General features: G+C 38.1%; 1 protein-coding gene across 1 annotated transcript; it reads right to left on the bottom strand.

Moving 5' to 3' along the window:
- Positions 1–10,980: 10,980 nt before the first annotated feature.
- Positions 10,981–23,513, bottom strand: LOC140245811 (uncharacterized). The gene is made up of 5 exons (XM_072325319.1): positions 21,204–23,513; positions 20,261–21,155; positions 18,636–18,701; positions 11,908–12,207; positions 10,981–11,300 (listed from the first exon to the last, which is right to left on the bottom strand). The coding sequence occupies exons 1-5, from the start codon at positions 23,511–23,513 to the stop codon at positions 10,981–10,983; spliced, it is 3,891 nt and encodes a 1,296-aa protein (XP_072181420.1).
- Between the last annotated feature and the right edge of the window lie 1,024 nt (positions 23,514–24,537).

Below are 24,537 nucleotides of genomic sequence, written 5' to 3'. Positions count from 1 at the left end.
AGAACGCGAAGCGCTATGCAGGCAGCTCCTATAGGACAACACTGTACAATCCAGATGGACAACAAAGACAACTCAGCCCGCCGTCAAAGAGAGGCCGAGTTATCCCCGAGTCCGAGTTTAGCCTGACCCCGTTCGGGTAATTTCTGAGACTGAACCTTTCTGGTTAATATTTCGCATTTTCGTCGTTACCCATCGAATATCTTGTTATTACAGCGTTATTCCGCATATTCCTAGGCATACGTTCCCATTTGGGAGCGAAATTTGACAACTTTTGCAGGCGTACCAGAACTATCTTTTGGCTTTAACGTTGCCTCCTTTAATAACTCATTGGTAGGCCCTATATTGCCTTTTCTTCCCTCAGATGAAAAATGTTCTCATGGATTGAAAAGACCTAAGCATTAGGGCATAAGATAATCCATTAATCCATTCAAAATTTTATTTCAGCTATGCAGTAGACCTTATGCTTTGCCACTTTACTTTTAAGGTAAAAGACATTTTATGGTTCATGGAGCCCACATACACGGATTGTTTTTATCAGCCTTAACCCAGTGGAGAGAGGAGCTCCCTCTTCCCTGATTCTCTGTTATACATACCATTCTAGTTGCCAATACGTAAAATGAAAATAATCAGTGAATTTTTAAATTGGCAACACTTGTGTCGGGTAGAGACATCCCCTGCTATTCATAAGAATCACTTATTTTTCGTTAAATTCTGTTTCTTTACCGAAATATTCACATGTACATGCATAAACTCTGATTTCGAAAATCGCTTACATCACCGCTCATTTCGACAGTTTCGTAGATCTAATGAGATAGCCATGGCCGATTCCTCCTCCTTCTTTACATGGTATTTTTGGGGTTTTTCCTTTTATTGAATGTCAAATATTCAGTGTATTTCACTGTTTGATCTAAAATCGTTTACAATGAAATACATGATAGTGTACTAGTGTGTTATATTCTTCCCTTTACATTTTGTAACCGTATAATTGGAGGCGACCCTATAGGGTACAATGGGAATCATCCTGTACCAACGTCTCCTACATGTCGGTAATGGCATATTCACTTTTATAAACATAAGTTATGTATGTTTGTTAATTGTTACAGCCGAAGGGACGTTCTCCGATCCACCACATGCCTCACAAACAGGGTCCCCTTTCAGCCCATAACATATACATGTACGTTTTCATTTATGACCAAAAATATCAATTTTTGTTGTTGTTGTTCTTGTTTTTTAACTATTGAAACTAGATCAAAGTATTCTATGCATGCCTCTGTCATTCCTCACCGAGGTTTCCATGATTGCCGGTGGCCTGCATGAGGTTGCCCCGAATGCAGAATTCTGTTTATTGTTATAATGTGTTGTTGTACGTCGGGTTGACTGGGTGACATGGGTTCATTGACTTGACGTCGATGCTAGACCATAGTGTACTTACATTGATTTCTCATTGCAATTTTGATTTAAGTTTCAAACTTTATTCTTAAAATCTCCTAAAGATTCTCTCTCTTCCTCTCTCTCTCTCTCTCCCCTCTCTCTTTACCAACCGCGGGTTTTGCCGGTATTCAGTGGTAAAATTTACGAGAAACTTTGCTGTTCATGTCACTCTCATTACCGAAATCGTGATATTGTACTCAGTTCAGTTATAAAGTTTACGTTTATTTTCTAAAGTTAATGTTAGAACCGATAAAATCAGAGCTGGTTTATTGCCGTTTTGATTCTATGTTGGTTAGCGTAAGGCAGATAGTTATACGGTCGATTATTAGTCTTCAATACTTTTTTCTTTCTTTCTTGTGTTTTTGTGTGTCTATGCTCTGCAGTCCTGCAGATCATGTCAGTAATTTTGTTTCAGTCACTCCTCTATTGAATTGAATTGAATTTATTTCCTCTTCATGGGGTGGAACACCCTGATCAGCAGAGCTGGTTTCCATAGGGGTCCACATACATACATACATAATGGTATAAAGCGAAGAATACATACATCTAGAATTAAAACAAAAATCATGTATACGCAATACAAACAGAACGATACTAAACACATAAACAAGCTTAGATTCAAAAGTTAAATACATGTAACACAACTGTAGCAACAAATTTTTGGCAGTTACACCTTGATAAAAATAAAAGAAACAGTAAAAACTGTTAATTCCATTACAGTCTCTAAGATGAATAAAATATATAATAAACTGCACATCATTAAAAAAGATGGATTATAAATACATCATAAAAGAAACAGTAAGAGCTGTTAATTCCATTACAGTCCCTAAGATGAATAAAATATATAATATACTGCACATCATTAAAGAAAAATGGATTATAAATACATCAAGTAAAAATTTGAATAAAAATCACATAGAAATTGCACAACTGAAAACAAACTTTCAAAAGCGAACGCTAAACTGAAATAGAGTTTTAAAAAATAAAACCATTATAAAAGAGAACGATAAAAACAAATTTCACTTTAACAACGGAGCAGTCATAAAACACAGATACCATAAATCAAACATAGTTACAAGGCAATACAACATCTTTAGTCAGTGTATCTATATAACGCTTAAATGCCTCCAATGACATGGACGGAGTTACTGATCTTTCAATTTTGTTCCACAGTTTAGTGCCTCTATATGCGAACCTACGCTTACAATAATTGGTTTTGGGTCTAAGAAGCTTCAGCTGAGAATGTCCAGAACGTGTATTGTAACTAGCGTCACGAGGAATAAGGAGTTCACTGATGCACGGGGGACCAATCTGCCTCACAGCTCTAAAGAGAGAGTAAGCTAATTGTTTAGACCTGCGAACGTTTAAACAATCAAGACGTAAAGTGTCATACAAATCGTTCGAAGGAAACATAGAGTCAACCTGCAAAACAATTCTTAGGGAACGGTTTTGAAGAACCTGCAATTTATCACAGTTAGGCTTTCCTGTATTCCCCCAGACTACATTACAGTAGTCAAAATGTGACTGTATTATAGATCTATAAAATAACAACGCAACACGGAAATCAATCATATTGCGTACTCTCTTCAGAAGATATATATATTTGGCAACTTTCTTATGAAGGTAATTAACATGAGTGTTCCAATGCAGATTCTCATCTATCACTACTCCCAGATATTTACACGTATTTTTTCTTTAAATTATACAATCATCAATAAGCACATTCATTAACCTGGCATTTGATTCAATTTTCTTTAAGCGTGATGGCGTACCAAGAAATATAAGTTCGCACTTCTTCTTATTCACAAATAGTTTGTTATCCGATAACCAGTGCGATACCGAAGCAAGATCCTCATTTAAATGTTTAATAATTTCATCAGGTTTCCTAGCAGAACAAAATAGACAAGTATCATCTGCGTAAAGCGACAATTCACTATGCTTGACAACAGAGGGCAATTCATTCACATATAAAGAAAAGAGGACAGGTCCAATCAGGGATCCCTGTGGTACACCACAGTTTCTAGTTTCCTTATCTGAAACAAAACCATTCACATATGTACATTGCGTCCGGTTCGACAGATAATTTTCAAACCATCTTACAGCATTTTCATCAAAACCATACATTTTTAATTTTTTAGTTAAAATACAATGATTTACAGTGTCGAAAGCCTTTTTTAAATCAACCATGACTACCCCGACCATATTACCAGAGTCAATGGCATCAAACCATTTTTCTGTTATATTTAACAATGCATCTTGGGTGGAGTGCTTCGGACGAAAGCCAAACTGTTTATTTGTAAGAATGTGGTTTTCAGTCAGATAAGCCTGAAGTTGGTCATAAGCGACTTTCTCTAACATCTTGGCAAAGATCGGGGTAACGGAAAAAGGTCTATAATTGCCGATATCATCCCTGCTTCCTCCCTTGTATACAGGTGTAACACGAGCCTCCTTCCATTCATCAGGTACTATGCCCTTTTGTATTGACAGGTTTATTAAAATAGTTAGCGGGGGAGCTATCAAGGAAGCAATGCAGCTCAGTAGTTTGGCCGGTATGTTGTCCCGACCCGTGGCACGATCCATGGGTAGTGATTTTAACAGATCGCACACTTTCTTATCATCTATTGTTTTGAGGGAGAAATTTGCTGCAACCTTCGCTGAAGAAATACATTCCGTTCGTTGATTAACTGCTGAACTCCCTCTCTCTAATTTCTTCCCTATGTTAACAAAATAACGATTAAACAAATCAGCTAAACCTTTACCACTAACTATCTCATCATTTACATTGATTGAAGAGATTTGTGAGTCTGTTTTCTTTCCTGGTAACACATACCTCAAAGATTGCCAAATTTCTCTCGTACTATTTCCAGCTGTTTCAATCTTATTCATAATAAATTGGCGTTTAACTTGACGAATTTTGAAAGTCACCTCATTTCTAACCTTCTTATAGTTTTCCCAGTCCGAGGGCAGCTTCGATCTTTTTGCCTTTCTTTTAAGCTTGTCCCTATCACGAATCAGAGCGAGGATGTCACTTGTCATCAACGGAGATTCTTTTTGTTTAACGCGCACTTTACGCATTGGTGTATGGCGATCAATGACCTCGTTTAACAGTGATATAAACCTGTTATACATCATTTCTACATCGGTTGCTTCATACACAGAGTCCCATTTGATATCTCCAATGTCTTGTTTAAATGTTTCTTCATCAAATGTCTTATAACTGCGAACAAATTTGCATTTATGTACTTGGGGTTTATCTGAAGTTTTACCTTTACTGTACACACAATATATCATGAAATGATCAGTCATAGCCAGCTCATATACACCGCTGGATGCTAATTTAGATGACACATTAGTTAATATCAAATCAACTGCAGTTGAGGAAGTTTCAGTTACTCTCGTTGGGCGTGTTATTAATTGGGTACAATTATATGCTTCCATAATATCAAAAAACTTCTTCGTTTGCCATGATTTACACTGACTCAAAACATCACAATTCAAATCTCCAATTACTAGGAAATCATAATATGTTTCATCCAATTTCTGCATTACACATTCGAAGGCATTAAAAATTTCTAATGACGAATTGGGGGGCCTGTACCAGCAAGTCACTAACAATGGTTTTTGTTTTACCAATCTCAATTCTATAACAAGTAACTCAATCATTACATCTTTCGTTATATCACTTCTCACAACAAAAGAAATGTGATCTTTTATATAGAAAGCCACACCTCCACCAAATCTATTCCTAACTCGTCGTATCAAAATATATCCAGGAACATTGATTTCACTGTCATCAATCTCTGCACAGAGATGTGTCTCGCTAAGAGTAAAAATATCCAAATCCAACCTATGAATTGTTTCTCTAATTTCATCAATATGTTTCAACAATGACAGACAATTCAAAAGGGCTATTTTTACCCCTTTCATTTTAGAAATATCAGGATTAATCGCGGATGCCGATTGAGAGGAAGGTGCTGGCATAACACGCCCAGGCACATGATTAATTACCGTTTCTTTACAGTTGCCATTACTGAAAACGTCATCTTGTGTACAATTATTACTTGGTAACAGTTTCCAAACACACAAATCACATATCCAATCTTCATCTGATTTGAATACATTATCAGATATGTTTGCGCACTTCAAGTGACTCCATTCATTACAGTTTACACATAAAATAGCATCCCGATTATTTCTGACTGCTTTATCACTAAATAAGCAAGGAAATTTACAATGAGGCATGTACAAAATACGAATTAATCACTCTACCAAAATACAAAAGGTGTGATGATTAAACACCATAAAAGAAGACCTGTTGAGCAAGTAGCCTCAGATCAAAACAAAACGAAAAAAAAAACAACAACAACAACAACAACAAAGCATCAAATCAAAATTAGGTGTGAGGCAGACCGGGAAGGGGGGGGGGGGGGGGAGTGTGGAGTGAAGTCAGACTTACAGGGATTCTAATTCTGCGACGTTCCTGATCACCCTATTGATGGTTCTCCCATTCGTCGCGTTGACTCTAGCTATGATCTTGCCGTCGCTTGACCAGGCAGTCACAACTTTTTTGCTTCTCAGTGTCTCTCTCAGGAGTTGTTGGTTTTGTTTGGTCAGTTGTTCCTGTATCACAATGCCGGTTCCTTTCAGTTTGCGTCGCTGGGAGATAACGGATTGTCGCAGTCGGTAGGAGACGAACTTCACAACAATTGGACGTGGGCGCCTCTTCGCGGAATGGTGCGCGGAGGTGTTCGATGTCTGCTGTGCAGATTCGCTCGTCGGATATCCGGTCCGGTGTGATCTGTCGATATCCGCCTTTGACAGCGTCACTCCAAGCCGGGCATTCGCGATTTCACATACAATGTCGTCTGTGCACTCTTCGCGATTCTCAGGGATTCCAAAGATCTGTAGGCAATTACGTCGACTGTATTGTTCCAGGTCTGCGATGGAGTTTTGAAGATTCTGAATGGTGTCACATTGAACGTCGACCGAGGCTCGGAGTTGGGCAATTGTTGACGCCTGGTTTTGTTGGGCTACTTCTAGGTCATGAATTCGCCCTTGTTGCTCGTCGAGACGGTCGAGTAGCTTCGTGAATTCCTTGCTTACAGCTTCGTGAATAGTTGCATTGATGGATTTCAGCATCTCTTTGTTCTCGAGACGAAGCTGTTGGAGAACATCTGAGGAGAGTTTCTGCACAGATTCGACAGTGTACGGGGACGCCATGTTTGCAAAATCCAAGAGTTCAGAAAGTGGGTGATCAAAAAGCAAGTTTTAAATCACAACTACACGCATAGATAGTGAGATGCGTGCCGGCTCAGATCCATAATAGAATCTGACCCGCTTTTTGACGGTATCACCTTATAGGGTTGTATTATGGAAGTGATGTACCAACGTTAGTGACGTAACAACGTTATAGGGTTCAATGACAAGTGCATATGTGCTCTTTAACATCCATGTCCACGGAAGATAGTATTGATATATAATCAAACAGGTAATGTTGAACAGCAAGACGGAAAGTTCGGCAGTGTAATATAGTCATAACATTGAGGGCTTATATGTTGCGTAACGAGTCTGTCCGAGAACGGTCCACATACTGATATTATACAGCAGTATACTTGCGTGTGCAGTGATATGAAGGCGGGTAACAGAGTCCTGCTGAGAAGTCTCATATACTCAGAAGACGAAAAGCTGGCTCCAACAGATTTCAATGTTCACATAATCTTCGATTGATATCGCCCATGATGAAGATCACCTAAATGTAAAAACGGATGTCCACGCAAAAAGAAGAAATTTACCGATGCCTTTTCAGGATTAGCTCTGAGCAAAAAATCCGTCTGCCGCCACCGATAGCGCCCTCCCTCTCTATGGCCAGTTACAGCACGTCACGCACCGATGCACCTCATCGTATACATCCCGTGTGTACGATGTGCACTGCACTTCCCGTTACACCATGATAGGCCATTATTGCGTAATAAATGGATTTTGATTTTGGAATAGATGACCAACAGCTAGTCAACCACACAAGCCAGTATTTCACTATCAATGAATTCAACAGTCAGTTTTTTTTTTTTCAATAAGGCAAATCAGATTTGTGCTAATTTCAGTTTAATTCACCTTAATTCAAGAAGCTTAACTAAAAATTTTGATACGTTTGAACTATTTATAAGTTCCCTCAATGATTTTCCATTCTCCGTTATAGGAGTCACCGAAACATGGTTGCACACCAATTCCCCGGACCTATTTTGCATTGAAAATTATGATTTTATTCGTAATGACAGAAAGCATGGCATAGGAGGTGGGGTTGCCATGTACGTTAATAATCAAATTAGATTTAAAATTCGAACTGATTTAGGTATTCAGGGAGAAGAAAGTTTATTTATTGAAATCTTAAATGATAATGAGAAAAATATTATGGTTGGTACCATTTACCGTCCTCCACAAAATGACGTTCAATCTTTTATTGACAACTTCGACCAATGTGCTAACGAAATTTTTGGAGAAAGAAAATCCATTTTTTTGATGGGAGATTACAATATAGATTTATTACAACCCACCCATTTCCATGACATATTACTTTCCAACTCACTGCATCCCCACATTAATAAACCTACCAGAATAAATAACACCACCCATAGTAAAACATCAATAGATAATATACTGTCTAATGTTATAACTGAAACCTGTACGAACGGTATTCTTTATTCAGATATATCTGATCATTTACCGATTTTTACGATTAATGATAAACCTGTAATAACTCCAATACGTCGCCAACCCAAACAATATTTGAAAATGTATCGAAATGAAACGCCACAAAATATTGATTCATTGAATCAAGATTTATTCGAAGAACAATGGAACGACGTCTTTGAACTCCAAGATGTTGATTCTTCCTACGAATTTTTTTTACAAAAACTATTAGATTATTATGATAAACATATTCCTTTAACTCCCAAAGTAAATGGAAGGAAAAGAGGTCGGCAACCGTGGATTACTCAAGGTCTTATACATTCCATTCTTACTCGAAACCGTCTTTATAAAATATCTCTGAGGAAACCTACTCCTGAAAACGTGAAAAGGTATAAAATATATAGAAATAGATTAACTTCTTTGATTCGAGTTTCACGTAAATCATATATTTCAAATAAACTCGAATCTAATAAGGATGATAAAAATGCTCTTTGGCGGATTGTTAATGAAATACTCAAAAAGAAACCTACGGAATGTCCTGATAGCATTACCCATAATGATAAAGTTATTACTAATCCTGATCAAATTGCAAATATTTTTAATAATTTTTTTTGTTAATGTTGGTCCTTCTTTAGCTGCATCTATTCCCATAAATGATATCAAAAATTATAAAGATTACTTACCTGAAAGTAATCAAAACTCTTTGTTTTTTACTCCAATAAATGAATCAGAAATTATTGATATTGTTCGATCTCTGAAATGTAGTAATTCCTGTGGGCCTGACAACTTAAGGGTGAATTTTTTGAAAAAAATAATTTACCCCTTAGCATCCCCTCTCATCCATATATTTAATTTATCCTTATTCAACGGTGAGTTTCCAGACTCTATTAAAATCGCCAAAGTTATCCCCATTTATAAAAGAGAAGATCCATCATTGGTGAAAAATTATAGACCCATCTCATTGTTACCTGCAATATCGAAAATTTTAGAAAAATTAGTTTATAAGCGTCTCTCCTCGTTCATGATTGAAAATGAAATATTAAATGTGAATCAGTTTGGTTTTAGGAAAGGATTTTCTACCGATTATGCTATAATCAAATCTGTTGATAATATTATTGATGCGCTTATTAAAAAGGAGCACATAATTGAAGTTTTTATGGATCTTAGTAAAGCATTCGACACTATTGATTATGACATTTTATTTGAAAAATTACATAATTATGGCGTGAGAGGGGTTACTTTGTCATGGTTTAGAAGTTATCTAAGTCATCGAAAACAATATGTTGCATTTAAATCCAGTCATTCGTTCCATTTGAACGTGTCATGTGGTGTCCCTCAGGGATCTATCCTCGGGCCCCTACTTTTTTTTATTTATATTAATGATATCATTAATTCCTCTCCTCGTTTAAACTTCATTTTATTTGCAGACGACACCAATGTCTTTTATTCCCACAAGGATATTGTAACATTGGTTGATACATTTAACATGGAATTAAGTAATATTTCGATATGGTTTAGAAGTAATAAGCTTTCATTGAATATTGATAAAACATGTTTTATACATTTTCATACGTTTCAAACCCAACCCACCCTTCCTCAAAGTATTTCTATTGATGATATAAACATTGCTGAGAAACATTCAACCAAGTTCCTAGGAGTGACCCTAGATAACAATCTAACTTGGAATACTCATGTCCAGAATATTATAACAGCAATATCTAAAGCAACTGGTGTGTTAAGGAGAATAAAATACTTAATTAATGATCAAACTTTAATGATGTTATACAACGCCTTATTTCTACCATATGTAATGTACTGTAATATTGTATGGGGCAACTGTAGCAAAACCAAATTGAACACAATTTTTCTTCTTCAGAAAAAGGCTCTTCGTCTATGCACACATTCAAATTTTTTGGCTCACACTGATCCCATATTTTATCGCCTAAAAACTCTAAAGGCCCATGATATACATTCATACTTAACTGCTATATTTATGTATAAACATATTCGAAATTTATTACCATTTTTCCATAATGCCCTAGTAACTAATGATCATATTCACTCATACCCTACCCGTCGTTCCCATGATTTTCATTTAAGTAATCCAAAGCTTTTACTTGCTCAAAAGTCGATTAGACATCACGGTCCGGATACATGGAACAGTCTTCCTGAGGAGTTGAAACAGTGTGCCTCCTTGTTTTCATTCAAAGCAAACTTAAAGAAGCATATTTTATCACAGCATACTTCAAATACGAATTAAGTACGAATAATTTATATGACTTATGTTGGTCTCCCGATAGTAGCAACATCGTAAGTCATTCCCTCTTCCAGCAAACCAATTTTATCATTCCAAATCCCAGCCTATCTGCCCCTGTGCACTCTCAAGCACTCGCACGCACATTCACCACCATCACACATCAGAGTTTATCTTCCCCTGCTATCTTCGCAGCAGAATTTGCATTGTTTACCAATTTACCTACCTACCTTTTCCTCGGGCCGGCCATCTTTTCAAGCAATGCTTACAATGGCGGCCCTCTGCAATATCATTTTTTAAATATAATATCGTTATTGTAATCCCAGCTGCATAGACATGCATACTGTAATATCATTAATTTCCTTTTATATCGTTGTTTATGCAAGTCAAACGACTCTGTTTCAAATATACTTTGTATGTTTCCCATGTTCACGATTATTCAATTTATGTATATATTGATTTGCAGAAAATAAAGTATCTATCAAACAAATTCTTTATCTCAATCTTCATCTTAGCAATCTGTTTAACATAAACAGTTCCTGACGACAAAATTTCGTTTGGGATAAACTGCTTGGTAAATACTTGCATATGTAAAGGCTTATAAAAGACTACCATTTACCTGGTGTTATGCATTCCACCCCAACGTCTTCATAGTGGTCGCAGTTGTGCACCCCGTATCCGTTGTGTTGACAATCTGCCAAGTTACGTTCCGTGCCAGTGCATTCAACGTCGTCTAGCAGAATCGGGCCAGATCCCTCTCCGTACTCGGCGCAGCAAGAATAATGTAAGGCGCCCTCAAAGCCCAGCATCCGACACACCACGTTGGCGTCTTGGATATCCCACAAGTCGTCACAGACAGTCCCCCATTGACTATCGTAGTAGAATTCCACTCTCCCTTGGGTGTTGTCTTCCCCTCCTATAAGTCGCACTTGAATTCCAGTATTTATATTCAAATGGTAAAGACAAAAGCATATGACAAAACAATGTAGGATTGTTGATTTATCTTGGACACTGTCTAACTCTCGGGGAAAGATAAAAGACATTGGACTACAAATAAGGAGAAATTTCCGGAAGTAGTCATGAAGTGAAGAAAACAAGTCATTGTATATTTGCCTCAAAGGCCAGCAATTGGCTAGAAACATACTTGTTCATTCTTTTTTTTAAAATTTCATTTAATTTCCTGTATTTGCCTTTTGTATCAGTATTTAATGAGCAGCTCCCACTCTAGCCAGGTCGATGTTGTAAAGCTGGTACCGTTCAGTTTCCTATACAAGGGTCAACTATACACTTTGGTTAAAGAAAAAAAAAACACGAAACTCTTGTGACAGCTTTCACATAATTCTTCTCATCATCAGTTACTTTACACTGAAGAAGACGGCCTACTAGTTACTTGCTTGAGCTTGAGCTGCTTGAGCGCAACCACCATGAAACCTGTATTGACCTTTCTCATTCCGGCGGTCAAATCGGTTCAGAATAAATTGTTCATTGCATGAATACGTGTATGTGTTGGGACATGTAAAATGTCAAGCATTTACCTGTCGGTATGCACTCCACTCCAGCGTCTTCAACATGCCAACAGTTGTGCATTCCGTATCCGTTGTGTTGACAATCTGCCAGGTTAGTTTCCGTGCCATTGCACTGAACGTCGTCTAGCAGAATAGGGCCAGATCCCTGGCCGTACTCGGCCCAGGAAGAATAACGTAAGGCGCCCTCAAAGCCCAGCATCCGACACACCACGTTGGCGTCTTGGATATCCCACAAGTCATCACAGACAGTTCCCCATTGACCATCGTAGTAGATTTCCACTCTCCCTTGGGTATTGTCTTGGCCTCCTACTAATCGGATTACACCTTAAATGAAATGAAAAAAGACCCTGATATATATATATTTTTTTTTTATCGGGACCTATCTTCTTTTCCCATGTCACCAAAAATTTCAAAATAAAACAAATTGATGTTTAATGTACTGTTCGACTTTTGTTTCTATCAATATTAAAGGGATGGTACAGTATTGGTGGAGATGAGAATTGGGCTTTTAACTGTTTGCGAGATACCAAGAAAACTTGCACTTATGATAATATTATAGTACACAACATACTATTTTATGAGGAATTCAAAGTTTATTTCATGAAAATCGGGTTTAAGATTACTGAAATATCCAAAAACAAAGTAAAACAAAGCAATCGTAATAAAGCATGGGTCCAACACTATATTGGATTCGCATTTTTTTAATATCTCAGCTATTATTGAAAACCAATTTTCATCTATTAAGCGTTGAATTCCTCTTATAGTTACATACTCTTTCATATTTCATAAAAGATTTTTCACTATCTTACCAAAATATGTTAGAAACTTGAAATTAGGTCCTAACCAAAACTATACGATCCCTTTAAATGGTGTTTACAGTAACTGGTTGAGGTGAGGATTTAGCTTTTAACGTTTTGCGAGATATTCAGAAACCACTCCATGACATGTCAAAGATCGTGCAATTCTAAGGGGTATCGAAAGTTTATTCGATAAATATCTGTATTGAAATAGCTGAGATATCCAAAAACAAAGTTCAACAAAGAGATCCTAATATCCTAATAAAACCCGTGGTCTGTCGCCTTTTATTATTATCATTTTTTTCTGATATTTCAGCCATTTGAAAACAAACTTTCATCAAATAGACGTTTGATCCTTCTTAACCTTACGTGCTCTTTCATAATGAAATATTATTTCATAAAAGGTTTCTCATTATCTTACTTAGGAATGTTCAAAACATGAATCTCTACCCCAACCATTATGTACACTCAATTTAATATACTCAGCAAAAAAGAAAAAAGAAAAAAAAAAGAAGTAAAGTCTTTTAAAATGTTGATTTCTCATAGACTATTTTGCTGAAAGTTAAGTTGAAATGTGTTATAAGTGACCATTCACCACAAAACAAACAAAAATTCGCACCCCTTAATGGTTTTACATGAGGGCTCAAAAAAGCGATCTTTATTCTATACTATACTTCAGTTTGGGATCTTAGCATGAATGGGAAAGTGTGTTTTTAGCAGTTTTTCTACAACCCCATTTTTGGGGAAGAGGAGAATGATCAGTCATGTCTTGGAGGAAATTTGTTATGTCTTGAAATCCTTTGTACACTATTCATTTTCAAGTCTAATAACTTTCGAAGGGACGACACTACTGCTTTTAAAATTAGCATTGATCATGGCAAGAATGTGTTAATAGAACATGCTGAATTCTAGCTTAATCTGGTAATTCCTTCATTATTGTTGCTCAGGTAGTTTATATCTTGTGTTTTGTCCCTTTCCTGGCAAAGATTAATCGCTTGAATAAACAATGTACTTCAGAGCCCCTTTTCTCAGTTCACACTTTTTCCAGAATGTGTGCATTCTGGTAGGTTAGGGGAAACCATTTGAATTCAGTTATAAATCATTTTAAAGCTAAGAGTCTTCTCTTTCACAATCTGCCCTTAGGAAAAAAATCAATTTGTGTTGGTTTTGTGGTGCATGGTCACATATGCCATATAAAAATTAATCAAAAGTTATCAACCTGGTAAGTCAATTAAGAGGGAAATCTAGCGCAGGAGGAACAAATTTGTTCAGGTTTGAGTTTCTTCAGTTTGTATCCCTCTACAAATGAAAATTTATTAAGAGGGAGACAAACTGAGGAAACTCAAACCTGAGCCTTCACTCCTCTGAATAATATCTTTCTTTCAATTAACAAATTTGTTTTTCTCTTCCCGAGTAAATTACAAAAATGAACTACCTGTCATTCATTCTTAAGCACTTTTCCACGTAGCATATAAAGAACTAACGATAGATTTAAAATAATAAACACCCTATTTAAGACTCAACAGCTAATGTATGATATTTTGTCGTGCGCATGGCAGATTGTCGTTAGCGCGTTTCCCTGCGCCTGGCAGATTGTCGTTACAGTGTGGGAGTGCGCATGGCAGATTGTCGTTAGGGTGTGGGAGTGCGCATAGGGTTAACAACATTTTGCCATGCGCACGGAAGTGCTCTAACAACAATCTGCCATGCGCACGGAAGCGCGCTAACGACAATCTGCCATGCGCACGACGATTTATATTTTTCAAGCCCAAAAGATCACTAAAATACAAAACAATTGAGAAATATGAAGAATATTTTGTCAAATCCAAATTCAAACGAAATCAAAGAAGAAGCATTCTAAACAAAAATTGTAAAAATTTGAATCGATTTCTCAAATTAGGAAAGTTTAAGATAATGCCTGGTTCTTGAAGCTGTCTCTTGAATTCTTAGATTACGAAATTGAAAGAATGAAAAACAGATGCTCTGTTCATTTAATCATCGCTATGCCTTCACTACCGATAAATGTATGTCATTGGAAGTTTGAGTTAAGAGAAAACTTTTGTTTTCTCCCCTTAATTTTCCTTTTTATCTTGTTGCAATTGCAAGCTGTATTTGAACATTTTCATGTAATACAAGGTTGTATGTACTGACGAGATAACCCTGTATAAAGAACACAGAATAAAGAAATAATGAAATTGAAAACTTATTTTAGCCATTTCGTTCATGACTCTCGTGTAGATATTGTTTCTATCATTGTTATCTTGAAGGGCATTTCCAAATGAAAGAAAATATGTCGCAATGTTGCAATTTTTCTTGTTTGTGCCTTGGAAGACAAATTTTGAATTTTAAGATTTTCCTTTTATATTGACTCACTACTTTATGTTAATTGGTGTCTATGTGATTTCCTAACCCCGGACCAGTACAGAGAGAAGCTAACAGACCAGACCAACATTTATCCGCTTCTGTACATGATTGGTCGACCCTTAGGAAAAATCGGGGTTTCGGGGTTAGCTATATATATATATACGTGTATATATATTATATATGCAAATTTGAGATTTTAATTACTAATGCTAATATTTCCGTAAAATTAGACGTTTTGCTTTAAATCAGAAGAATCCCCTAGAATAACGATTTTTGGCCCAAGAAGTCTTTGTAGCATTTATTTATTACAACGTATGTATCAAATTGTTTTATCAATATATTGTGTGTTATATTTTCATTAATTTCTTAAGAATTTCCCTGTTTACGACATTCTTTTTTATCACAGATCCATTTTGAAGAAAAATTATGCTAAAATAAATCTATTTCAGTTAGGTAAAGTGAAAATAATAATATATGTATGAATACGCTGAAAAAAACCCTCATTTTAAAGCCACTTTCGGATTGGCGAGCGTGTATTAAAGATCATACAGCGTCGTAACACTTTACCCGATTTTTGGGGAAAATGCATTGTGTCATAAGACGAGGAAGACATGAAAGTAAAAAAATCAGAGACCGGCGCGGCTCAGAAAAGAAAGAAAGACAGACAAAAAATCAAGCAATGAAATGGTCGCTGAAAATATAGAGGATGGGCGTTGGCTCACCACTGGGCCGTTTTTGGTTATTATTAAGGGAAAATAACTATGCATGGTTTATTTTGTTTTCATACAATTTGATCACAACGTATCCTACGTTAAACGCAGGTGTTGTTGGCTCAAAATTTTCGTCGATTGGGGTTAACAAATGCATAAATTCTACAATAGAAACTCATCTGTATTGGAAATTAAATATCAAAGCCACCTGGCAGTGACGGGCTTAGTGTAGAATTTTACAGATGTTTCTGGGAAGACCTGAAACAAATGGTAATCGACAGTCTGAATCAAGGATATGAAAAAAGAATTGTCTTTTTCTCAAAGCCAAGCTCATGTGTTCTAACACTTCTGTTTAAAAAAGGTAATAAGAATATATTAGATAATTGGCGTCCAATTTCGTTGCTTAATATACATTATAAGTTGACGGCTCGTGTTTTGACAATCAGATTGAAGAAAACAATTCCTTGTATTATATCTGAAGACCAATACGGTTCCATGAACATCGTTCTGCATCAGAGTGTATACGGTCAGTTCAGGATGTAATCGATTATTGTCAATGTACTGAAATACCCGCTATCATTATGTCATTAGATTTCAAGAAAGGATTTGGTACTACTAACCATGAATTTTTGTTTGGTTTGTTGAAAGAAATTAGATTTAAAGAATCTATCATCAGATGAATTAAAATGTTATACATTTTGAAGAATTCTTTATTAAAAGAGGTGTACAGCAAGGATGTCCGTTATCAGATCTTTTGTTTATTATTGTTGCAGAAATTTTAGCAGCAGAAATTAAACAGAATGTGAAAATAAAAGGTATTCTAGTTCAAATATTAATCAGATAATGAGTATAAAGATACTGGAATAACGCAATTTGCTGATGATACTACAATTTTAGTCCATTCTGTTGATTCTTTTAAAGAAGAAATGAAATAATTGGAATTTTTTGGTGAAAATGCTGGCCCAAAAATAAAGGGGTCAAAATCTAAGTTTATGAGATTGAATTTAGATATTCGAAATATTGAATCTCACAGAAGATGCCATAAAATGTCTGGGAATATATGTTGGGAAATGTTACAAAGAAGTCAAAAATCTTAACTGGGAGGGCAAAATAGGGAAAATGAAAAATACGTTAGATTTATGGAGAATGAGAAAACTGACATTGTATGGAAAGGTGACCATTATCAAGCGATTAGTTACATCTCAGTTTAGTATATACAGCGACAGCTTCATTACAGAATTATTGGCGAGCGAGTGGATTTTTCTTCCTTTTTTATGGGAAGGTTAACAATACGAAAGAGTCTTCTGAATTGCAAACAAAATAACGTATACTTAACTTATTTATGGTGAAATATTGTTAGGAAAGATTTACATGACATGAACGATTAACAGAATTTCCATACGTGCAGGGCATTTGTCAATTATTTGCGATAATTGAATTTCCTACAGCCTATTTATTATTTTTTTTACCTGTCTTTATTTCCTGTAAAGAACCATGTTCCGACACTGACACATAATTGCGAGCTTTACTTTCAAAAAGGACGTGAATACAATGACGATACAACCATTTGCACAATTAGAACCGCTGTCTGGCGCATGTGCACTGCTGAATACCATTTTCAGCCAAATAGCGCCTGTTTAGCACGTCCGTCACAGATATACTAGTAAGCCTACAACACTTGTATTAAACAACACTCAAAGGAGTTTTCCGCTAATTGTCATTATTGTTATTACGACTACTATTAATATTACTTATTATTATTATTGAAGCTAAAAAAAATATATAGACTCTAATACTTCCATCACTGAAGGACAAGGATAAGATCACAGTCATAAAGATATATGCAAAGGATTGTCTGTATTGTGAAAAGTATGCACATTTTTTTGTGGAAAGACTCTTATAGACTTGATGAAACTCTTTAACCCTAACCAGGCCGGGCTGTTTTCAGTGTTCTGTGGCCGGGGAGGGGTTGATTCAACCCCCCCCCCCACCCCCTGAGATCTCGGCCATCGATCGCGCAATCGCCATGAAATTTGGTACGTGCATTGCCTGTGGCGCATTCTACCACGCTATGCAAAAGGAAATGGAATTTTTTGTCATAATAATTAATTATGCTAATATATGTATAAAATCATACATTTTGCTCTAGATCAGAAATTAAAGCTCCTAGAATCCTAATTTTTGGTGAAAACATTCTTTGTAGCATTCCTAACAATATACTTGAAAAAATTTGGTATCAAAATCAATTTCTTGTGTATTTCATTGTTTTATGAATTTCTTATGTATTTCCTTGTTTTTCGACTCCTTGTTTTATAATTTTTTTTCCCGTAAAATTTATGACAGAACCTATTTCAAGCATAATTATGCTAAAATTAATTAGTTTCAGTCTATGAAAGTTAGAATAATCTTTATGAACAGGAAGAGAAAACTCCATTTGCATAGACTTTATACACAAAATCACGTTTTTGAGCCATTTTTGGCCTGACAGGCATGTATAAAACATCATGCAGCGGTAACGGTATGCGCAATTTTCGCGAAAATGGTGTCAAAAGATGCGCGAGACTTGAAAGTAAAAAGTCAGCGAACGGCGCGGTCAAAAAAATTCGCGCGGCGGAGTAGTCGCGAAAAATGTTGAGGGGGAATCAACCCCCCCCCCCGCCTTTTTAGGGTTAAAAAAGCGTGGCTATGGTATGAAAACCCAACAAAACATAGCGACAAAGACTGTCATTTCCTTTATAGTTTTCTAGGCTTCCTAACTGTATGTAACTTGAACAGATGACGTCCAGTGGGCACTTACTTACGTTCAAGTGATTTCAAGATGATATTCATATATTTTATTTTCTTTCCGTGTTAATCACAATCTTACCATGAAGCGGGGGCGTAGTTGATATTCCACTATTTAGGTCCACTGTGGTAACCGAATCAGTCACTGCTGTTGGAAAGAGACAAGAACAGATGTTATTCCTTAACTTTAATTTTTTTCTAAAATTAGTCAATCTTGTCACCCGGCAGAGCAAAATAACCTCTCGACAATTGATGCAAATGTCAATTTTGATAATAATATATGTACTAATTTGTATATACAATGTTCGTTTCCCATCACAGTATTTAAATAGAATATTATTAGACAAGTAAGTTTACTCGAAATGACCTTCCATGGACTTAGGTCGTTCTTTATTCAGATACTCAATTGCAAGTAAATTTTTAGCTGTTTGTTCATCATAAAATTTTGAAAAGGTATTTTTAATGCAAATCATTAGAATTCTGACACCCTTTCAACATAATAAATAGCTCAGAGAGGGAGTAGGAGGAGGATTTTCAGAGAAAATGTACACTAGCTATTTGCTTGGTTTTCGGTGATTCGTATAGTCCAAAAACTGCAGACGAGCCCCAGTCCACTCCAAACATGGCATGCAGCTCCTCGGCAAGAGAGCCAGAAGTAAAATGTGCCTGCTCCATCAAAGCAAGATGGAGCCCCATTCGATAACATTTTAATCGTCACGGACGTTCTTTTTTCACGGAGGTTCGTCTAAAGATGTAATTTCGGTTCGTATTTGACAAGGGATGAGCAGAAACTCAAAACATACATATCACCATGTGGCTAGTTCTTAGTTGATTACGACTCAGAATAATATCCCCCATAACTTTCAATGGCCTTCGATCTTTGTTAGTGTATAGCGGACGCACGTCCGTGACGAAAAGTGAGTATAATTTTACATAAAAGAATGTTACATCCCATGTACAGCCTGCAGACGTACATTTTTGCTGGATATGTACATTAGGCGGAACACCAAATGTTTGTATACATTACAGTTGAGACAACAACTGTTAGAATTTGCAGCAGCGATAGACATTAGGGAGAAACGTCGTTTGTTCTGTGTAATTTTATACGTGCTCATAAAATTCTTATTATTTTGTGGTACATACCAATGATATATCAGATCATATAATAGATGTCAAGTACTTTAAAAAGTCACATCATTGGTTTGAAAAAACAAAAATTATTGTGAAAATAGTATTTTTACCTTCTTTTTACGCTTCAAGTCCTTGGCAAATGCAAAATATCAGTCAAAAGTAAACAAACCCATACATTTCCTAGAAGGAAATTTAGAAGGCTTTGAGATGACATGAGAGAAACTGGGTAATTAGATCATCCTGGTGTGTTCTAAGAGAAAGAGCGTCATAAGGTGCGAAAATTGACAATTGTACATCATTCAAAATTCTCACCCATATTATCATATTTATATTGATACACCAGATGACTATGTGGTGACTACCGCAGTATATATGGTGGACTATGTGGTGACTACCGTAGTGTGGTAGACTATCTGGTAAGGACCATTAGCGTGATGGACTATGCGATGAATACTATAGAGTGGTGTATTATGTGGTGGCTACCACAGTGTAATGGTCTATGTGCTTAAAACCCTATGGTACACAGTGTGCGAGACGGTGGTTTGATTCACAGTGTGTTTAATATGTGTTTTGGACCATGTGGTAACGCTCTGTTGCACAGTGTGATGACGTTGTGTTGCACACTGTGGTATAGTATGGCTTTGCTTCGCGAACGAAGATTTAAGGAAGTCCACGTCTGCTGCAGGCTCGAAAGTGACTGATGAGTCCGATGCGGGACAGGCAGGCACGGTTGCAGCGGTTGCACGGGAAAGTCGGTTGGTTGATGTTGGGTGTTGGGTTTTTCCTCTGTTGTTTTTTTTCTCTTGAGTCGGGCCCTGCGATCATCCTCGAAGGCGGCTGTTGCTCGTCGAACAGTAAGGCGCCAAGATGTGCGATCAGAGGCGATAGCAGCCCACCGTCGGTGATCGATGTTGCAGGTGCTCAAGGTTTTTTTCAAGCAGTCCTTGTATCTCTTCCTGGGTCCACCTCTGTCTCGGTGTCCAGAAGAGAGCTCACCGTACAGCATGACCTTCGGAAGGCGATGGTCTTCCATTCTCGAGACATGACCAGCCCAGCGCAGTTGAGTTTTCATCAGTGTGGCTTCGATGCTAGTAGTCTCTGCCAGCTCAAGAACTTTGATGTTGGTGACAAAGTCATTCCAGTGGATGTTTAGGATGAAGCGGAGACATCGCTGGTGGAAGCGCTCAAGAAGGCGTAGGTGATGCCGGTAGAGGGCCCATGACTCGGATCCGTACAGGAGAGTTGGTAAGACAACGGCTCTGTACACGCTGATCTTTGTCTGCTTTTTCAGGTGGTTGTTTTTCCAGACTCTGTCGTGCAGTCTACCAAAGGCACTGCTTGCCTTAGCAAGTCTGTTGTCAATTTCTTTGTCGACTCTTGCGTTTGATGTGATGGTGCTGCCGAGATAAGTAAATTGATCAACTGTTTTGAGTTCTGTTTGCCCTATGGTGATGTGGGGGGACTGGTAATCCTATCGAGGAGCCGGCTGATGAAGAACCTCGGTTTTCTTCAGGCTTACCTCAAGGCCAAATGCTTTAGCAGTAACTGCGAAGCAGGACGTTAAGCGCTGGAGAGCAGACTCTGAATGAGCAACAAGAGCGGCATCATCTGCGAAGAGTAGCTCACGGACGAGTAGCTCATGCGTCTTGGTGTGAGCTTGCAGACGTCTCAGATTAAATAGACTGCCATCTGTGCGGTACCGGATGTAAACAGCATCTTCGTTATTGAACTCTTCCATGGCTTGTTTGAGCATCATACTGAAGAAGATTGTAAACAGGGTCGGTGCAAGAACACAACCTTGCTTTACACCGTTGTCAATTGGGAAGGGTTCGGAGAAATCACTGTTATACCTAACCCGGCCTTGCTGGTTTTCATGCAGTTGGATGATCATATTGAGGAACTTCGGGGGACAACCAAGGCGCTCCAGAATTTGCCAGAGTCCTTTCCTACTCACTGTGTCAAAGGCTTTGGTTAGGTCAACAAAGGTAATGTAAAGTCCCTTGTTTTGTTCCTTGCACTTTTCCTGAAGCTGTCTGAGGGCAAAGACCATGTCAACAGTTCCTCTGTTTGCGCGAAAACCACACTGAGATTCTGGGAGAACACTTTCTGCGACACTAGGCGTTAGTCTATTGAGAAGAATTCGAGCAAGGATTTTTCCCGCAATGGAAAGCAGCGTAATTCCTCTGTAGTTGGTGCACTCTGATTTCTCTCCTCTGTTTTTGTACAGGGTGATGATAATTGCATCCCGAAGATCTTGAGGTAGTTGGCCTTGGTTCCAGCAAAGCGTGAAGAACTCGTGAAGCTTGATGTGTAGGGCTTTTCCACCAGCCTTCCATACCTCTGGGGGAATTCCATCCACACCTGCTGCTTTGCCGATTTTCATTTGTTCAATCGCTTTAAGTGTCTCCTCGAGGGTAGGGAATTCATCCAGCTCAGGTTTAAAGAGCTGTTGGGGAATCTGGAGCAGGGCAGATTCTTGTACTATGCGGTTGGCACTGAAGAGCGACTGAAAGTGCTCTGACCATCGGGTGAGGATAGAGGTCTTGTCGTTGAGGAGAACTTCGCCGTCTGCGCTACGAAGAGGACTTTGAACTTGGTGTGAGGGACCATAGACACTCTTCAGTGCCTCATAAAAACCCTTCAGGTCGCCAGTGTCGGCACAAAGTTGAGTTTGTTTGGCAAGGTTTGTCCACCACTCATTCTTGATCTCTCGAAGTTTGCGCTGGAGGTGACTGCATGCAAGACGGAAGGCACTTTTTTTCACTGGACAGGATGGATTCGTGAGATGAGCCTGGTGGGCAGATCGCTTCTTAGCAAGTAGCTTTTTGATTTCCTGATTGCTTTCGTCAAACCAATCCTTGTTCTTCCTGGAGGAGAGTCCTAATACATCTCTGGAGGATTGTTGTATGGCTGATTTCATCCTAGCCCAAAAGACTTCAGGAGAAATGTCCTTGAATTGTTTTTCATCTTCAAGCCTTGTTTGGAGATTCGTCTGAAAATTACATCTCACTTCAGCTGACTGCAGGTAAGCAACATTGAATTTCTTCTGATGGGCCCATCTGTATTTCAGCTTAGGCTTGAAATGAAGGTTTAACTTGCAGCGATCAAGTCGATGATCAGTGTGGCATTCAGCACTGGGCATAACTCTGGTGTGAAACACGTCACGTTGGTCTCTCCTGCGAACCAGAATGTAGTCCAGTAGATGCCAGTGCTTGGACCGGGGGTGCATCCAGGTAGTCTTTAAACTGTCCCTCTGCTGAAAAAGGGTGTTTGTGATGACTAGTTGTTGTTCTGTGCAGAACTCCAGCAGGAGGCGTCCGTTGTCGTTGCACTTTCCGACGCCATGTTTACCAAGGATTCCTGACCAGGTTTCTGAGTCTTTTCCAACGCGGGCGTTGAAGTCACCAAGGATGATAACCTTGTCGTCTTCCCTAACTTGTTGGGAGAAGATGCGCAAATCAGTGTAGAACTTATCCTTTTCGGCTGGTTCCGCCTGAAGGGTTGGGGCATAGACACTGAACAGAGTGATATATTGACCGTTGCGAAGGGAGAGACGCATGGACATAATCCGGTCAGAGTGGCCTGTAGGAAGGTTTTCGAGCCTGGAGGCGATGGAATTCTTGACCATAAAACCAACTCCTGATAGACGTCGTTCACACCGAGGTTTCCCAGACCAGTAGAGTGTGTAGCCCGCACCATGTTCTTTGAGATTACCTTCATCTGCAAGGCGGACTTCGCTGAGAGCAGCTATGTCTATGTCAAATCTGGAGAGCTCATGAGCGATGAGGGCGGACCGCCGTTCAGGTCTGTGGCCGTCCGTGTCCAACATTGTTCTGACGTTCCAACATGCTAACTTCAGTTTATGTACACCTTTTGAAGGAGGTGTGACCTTTTTGTTCTGTTTTGTTCGACCGCTTGGAAGATGCCAAGAGGATTACACTGTGGTAGTACACAGTGTAACCACACCAACCAAAATCACATATTAAAGACTTATTAAACACAAGGTGTTATTACCATGTTCTACACTGTGTTGCACACTGTGTTGCACACTGTGTTACGTAGTGTGATAAAACTGTGTTTTTTTTTCCGTATACAAAGGGCGACGCTGTCCACTGTGTTTCGTCGTAATAGACACACTCTTCTCTACTGGGAAGATTCTTCACCCGAGGCTACCTAGTCTGGTTCCCAGACCCTTTGCCAACTGGACTCCGCGGTGATGAAGTCGCCGCCTCTGCCGAAGGCAAAAAAAAAAAAAAAAAACAGTTTTCGACGTTGAGGGCGTCAATATCCTAAATAGCCAAATAGTACGAGCAGAGGGTCTGGACGCCAGACTACAGGCTATCACGAGGCTACCCTGCATTTTGTGGCTTGTTAGGACGAGGCTTAAGGTTTCTTCTCAAAGTACAGAAGGTTCGACAAAGTACAGGTGAGAGTAGGTAAAGTGCATGGGAAAACACTTGTGATTTGATGAATTTTCTTTTACAACTTTTCTGATAATCAGAATGGGGCAATCATCTCTCGGACCCAAAAACTTCTGATATTAGGCAGTTACTATTAATGGCTGTTACGTCATACTCCTCATTTTCCTATGCCTACAAGTCTCATATTTGTGTTCATGATTCTATAAAAAAAAAACCCCGCAAAACAACAATAACAACAACAGCAAAATGTTTGGTGTGGGTGTGTGTGAATAATGTGCGGAAGGAAAGTTTCATCGCAAAGCGCGATATATTCCTTATTTTCCATCGGAGAAAATTATAACTACAGCACCTGAAATTTAAATAGAATAAGATAAGAAAATCTGTAATATTCTTTATCATACCTTTGAATAAAGGAAGAAATGTTAGAATTAC

Source organism: Diadema setosum, unplaced genomic scaffold, assembly GCF_964275005.1.
Source record: "Diadema setosum unplaced genomic scaffold, eeDiaSeto1 scaffold_36, whole genome shotgun sequence".
Classification (NCBI taxonomy): Eukaryota; Metazoa; Echinodermata; class Echinoidea; order Diadematoida; family Diadematidae; genus Diadema; species Diadema setosum.
Note: the sequence above shows the minus strand (reverse complement) of the source record. Positions and strands in the feature narration are given on the sequence as shown.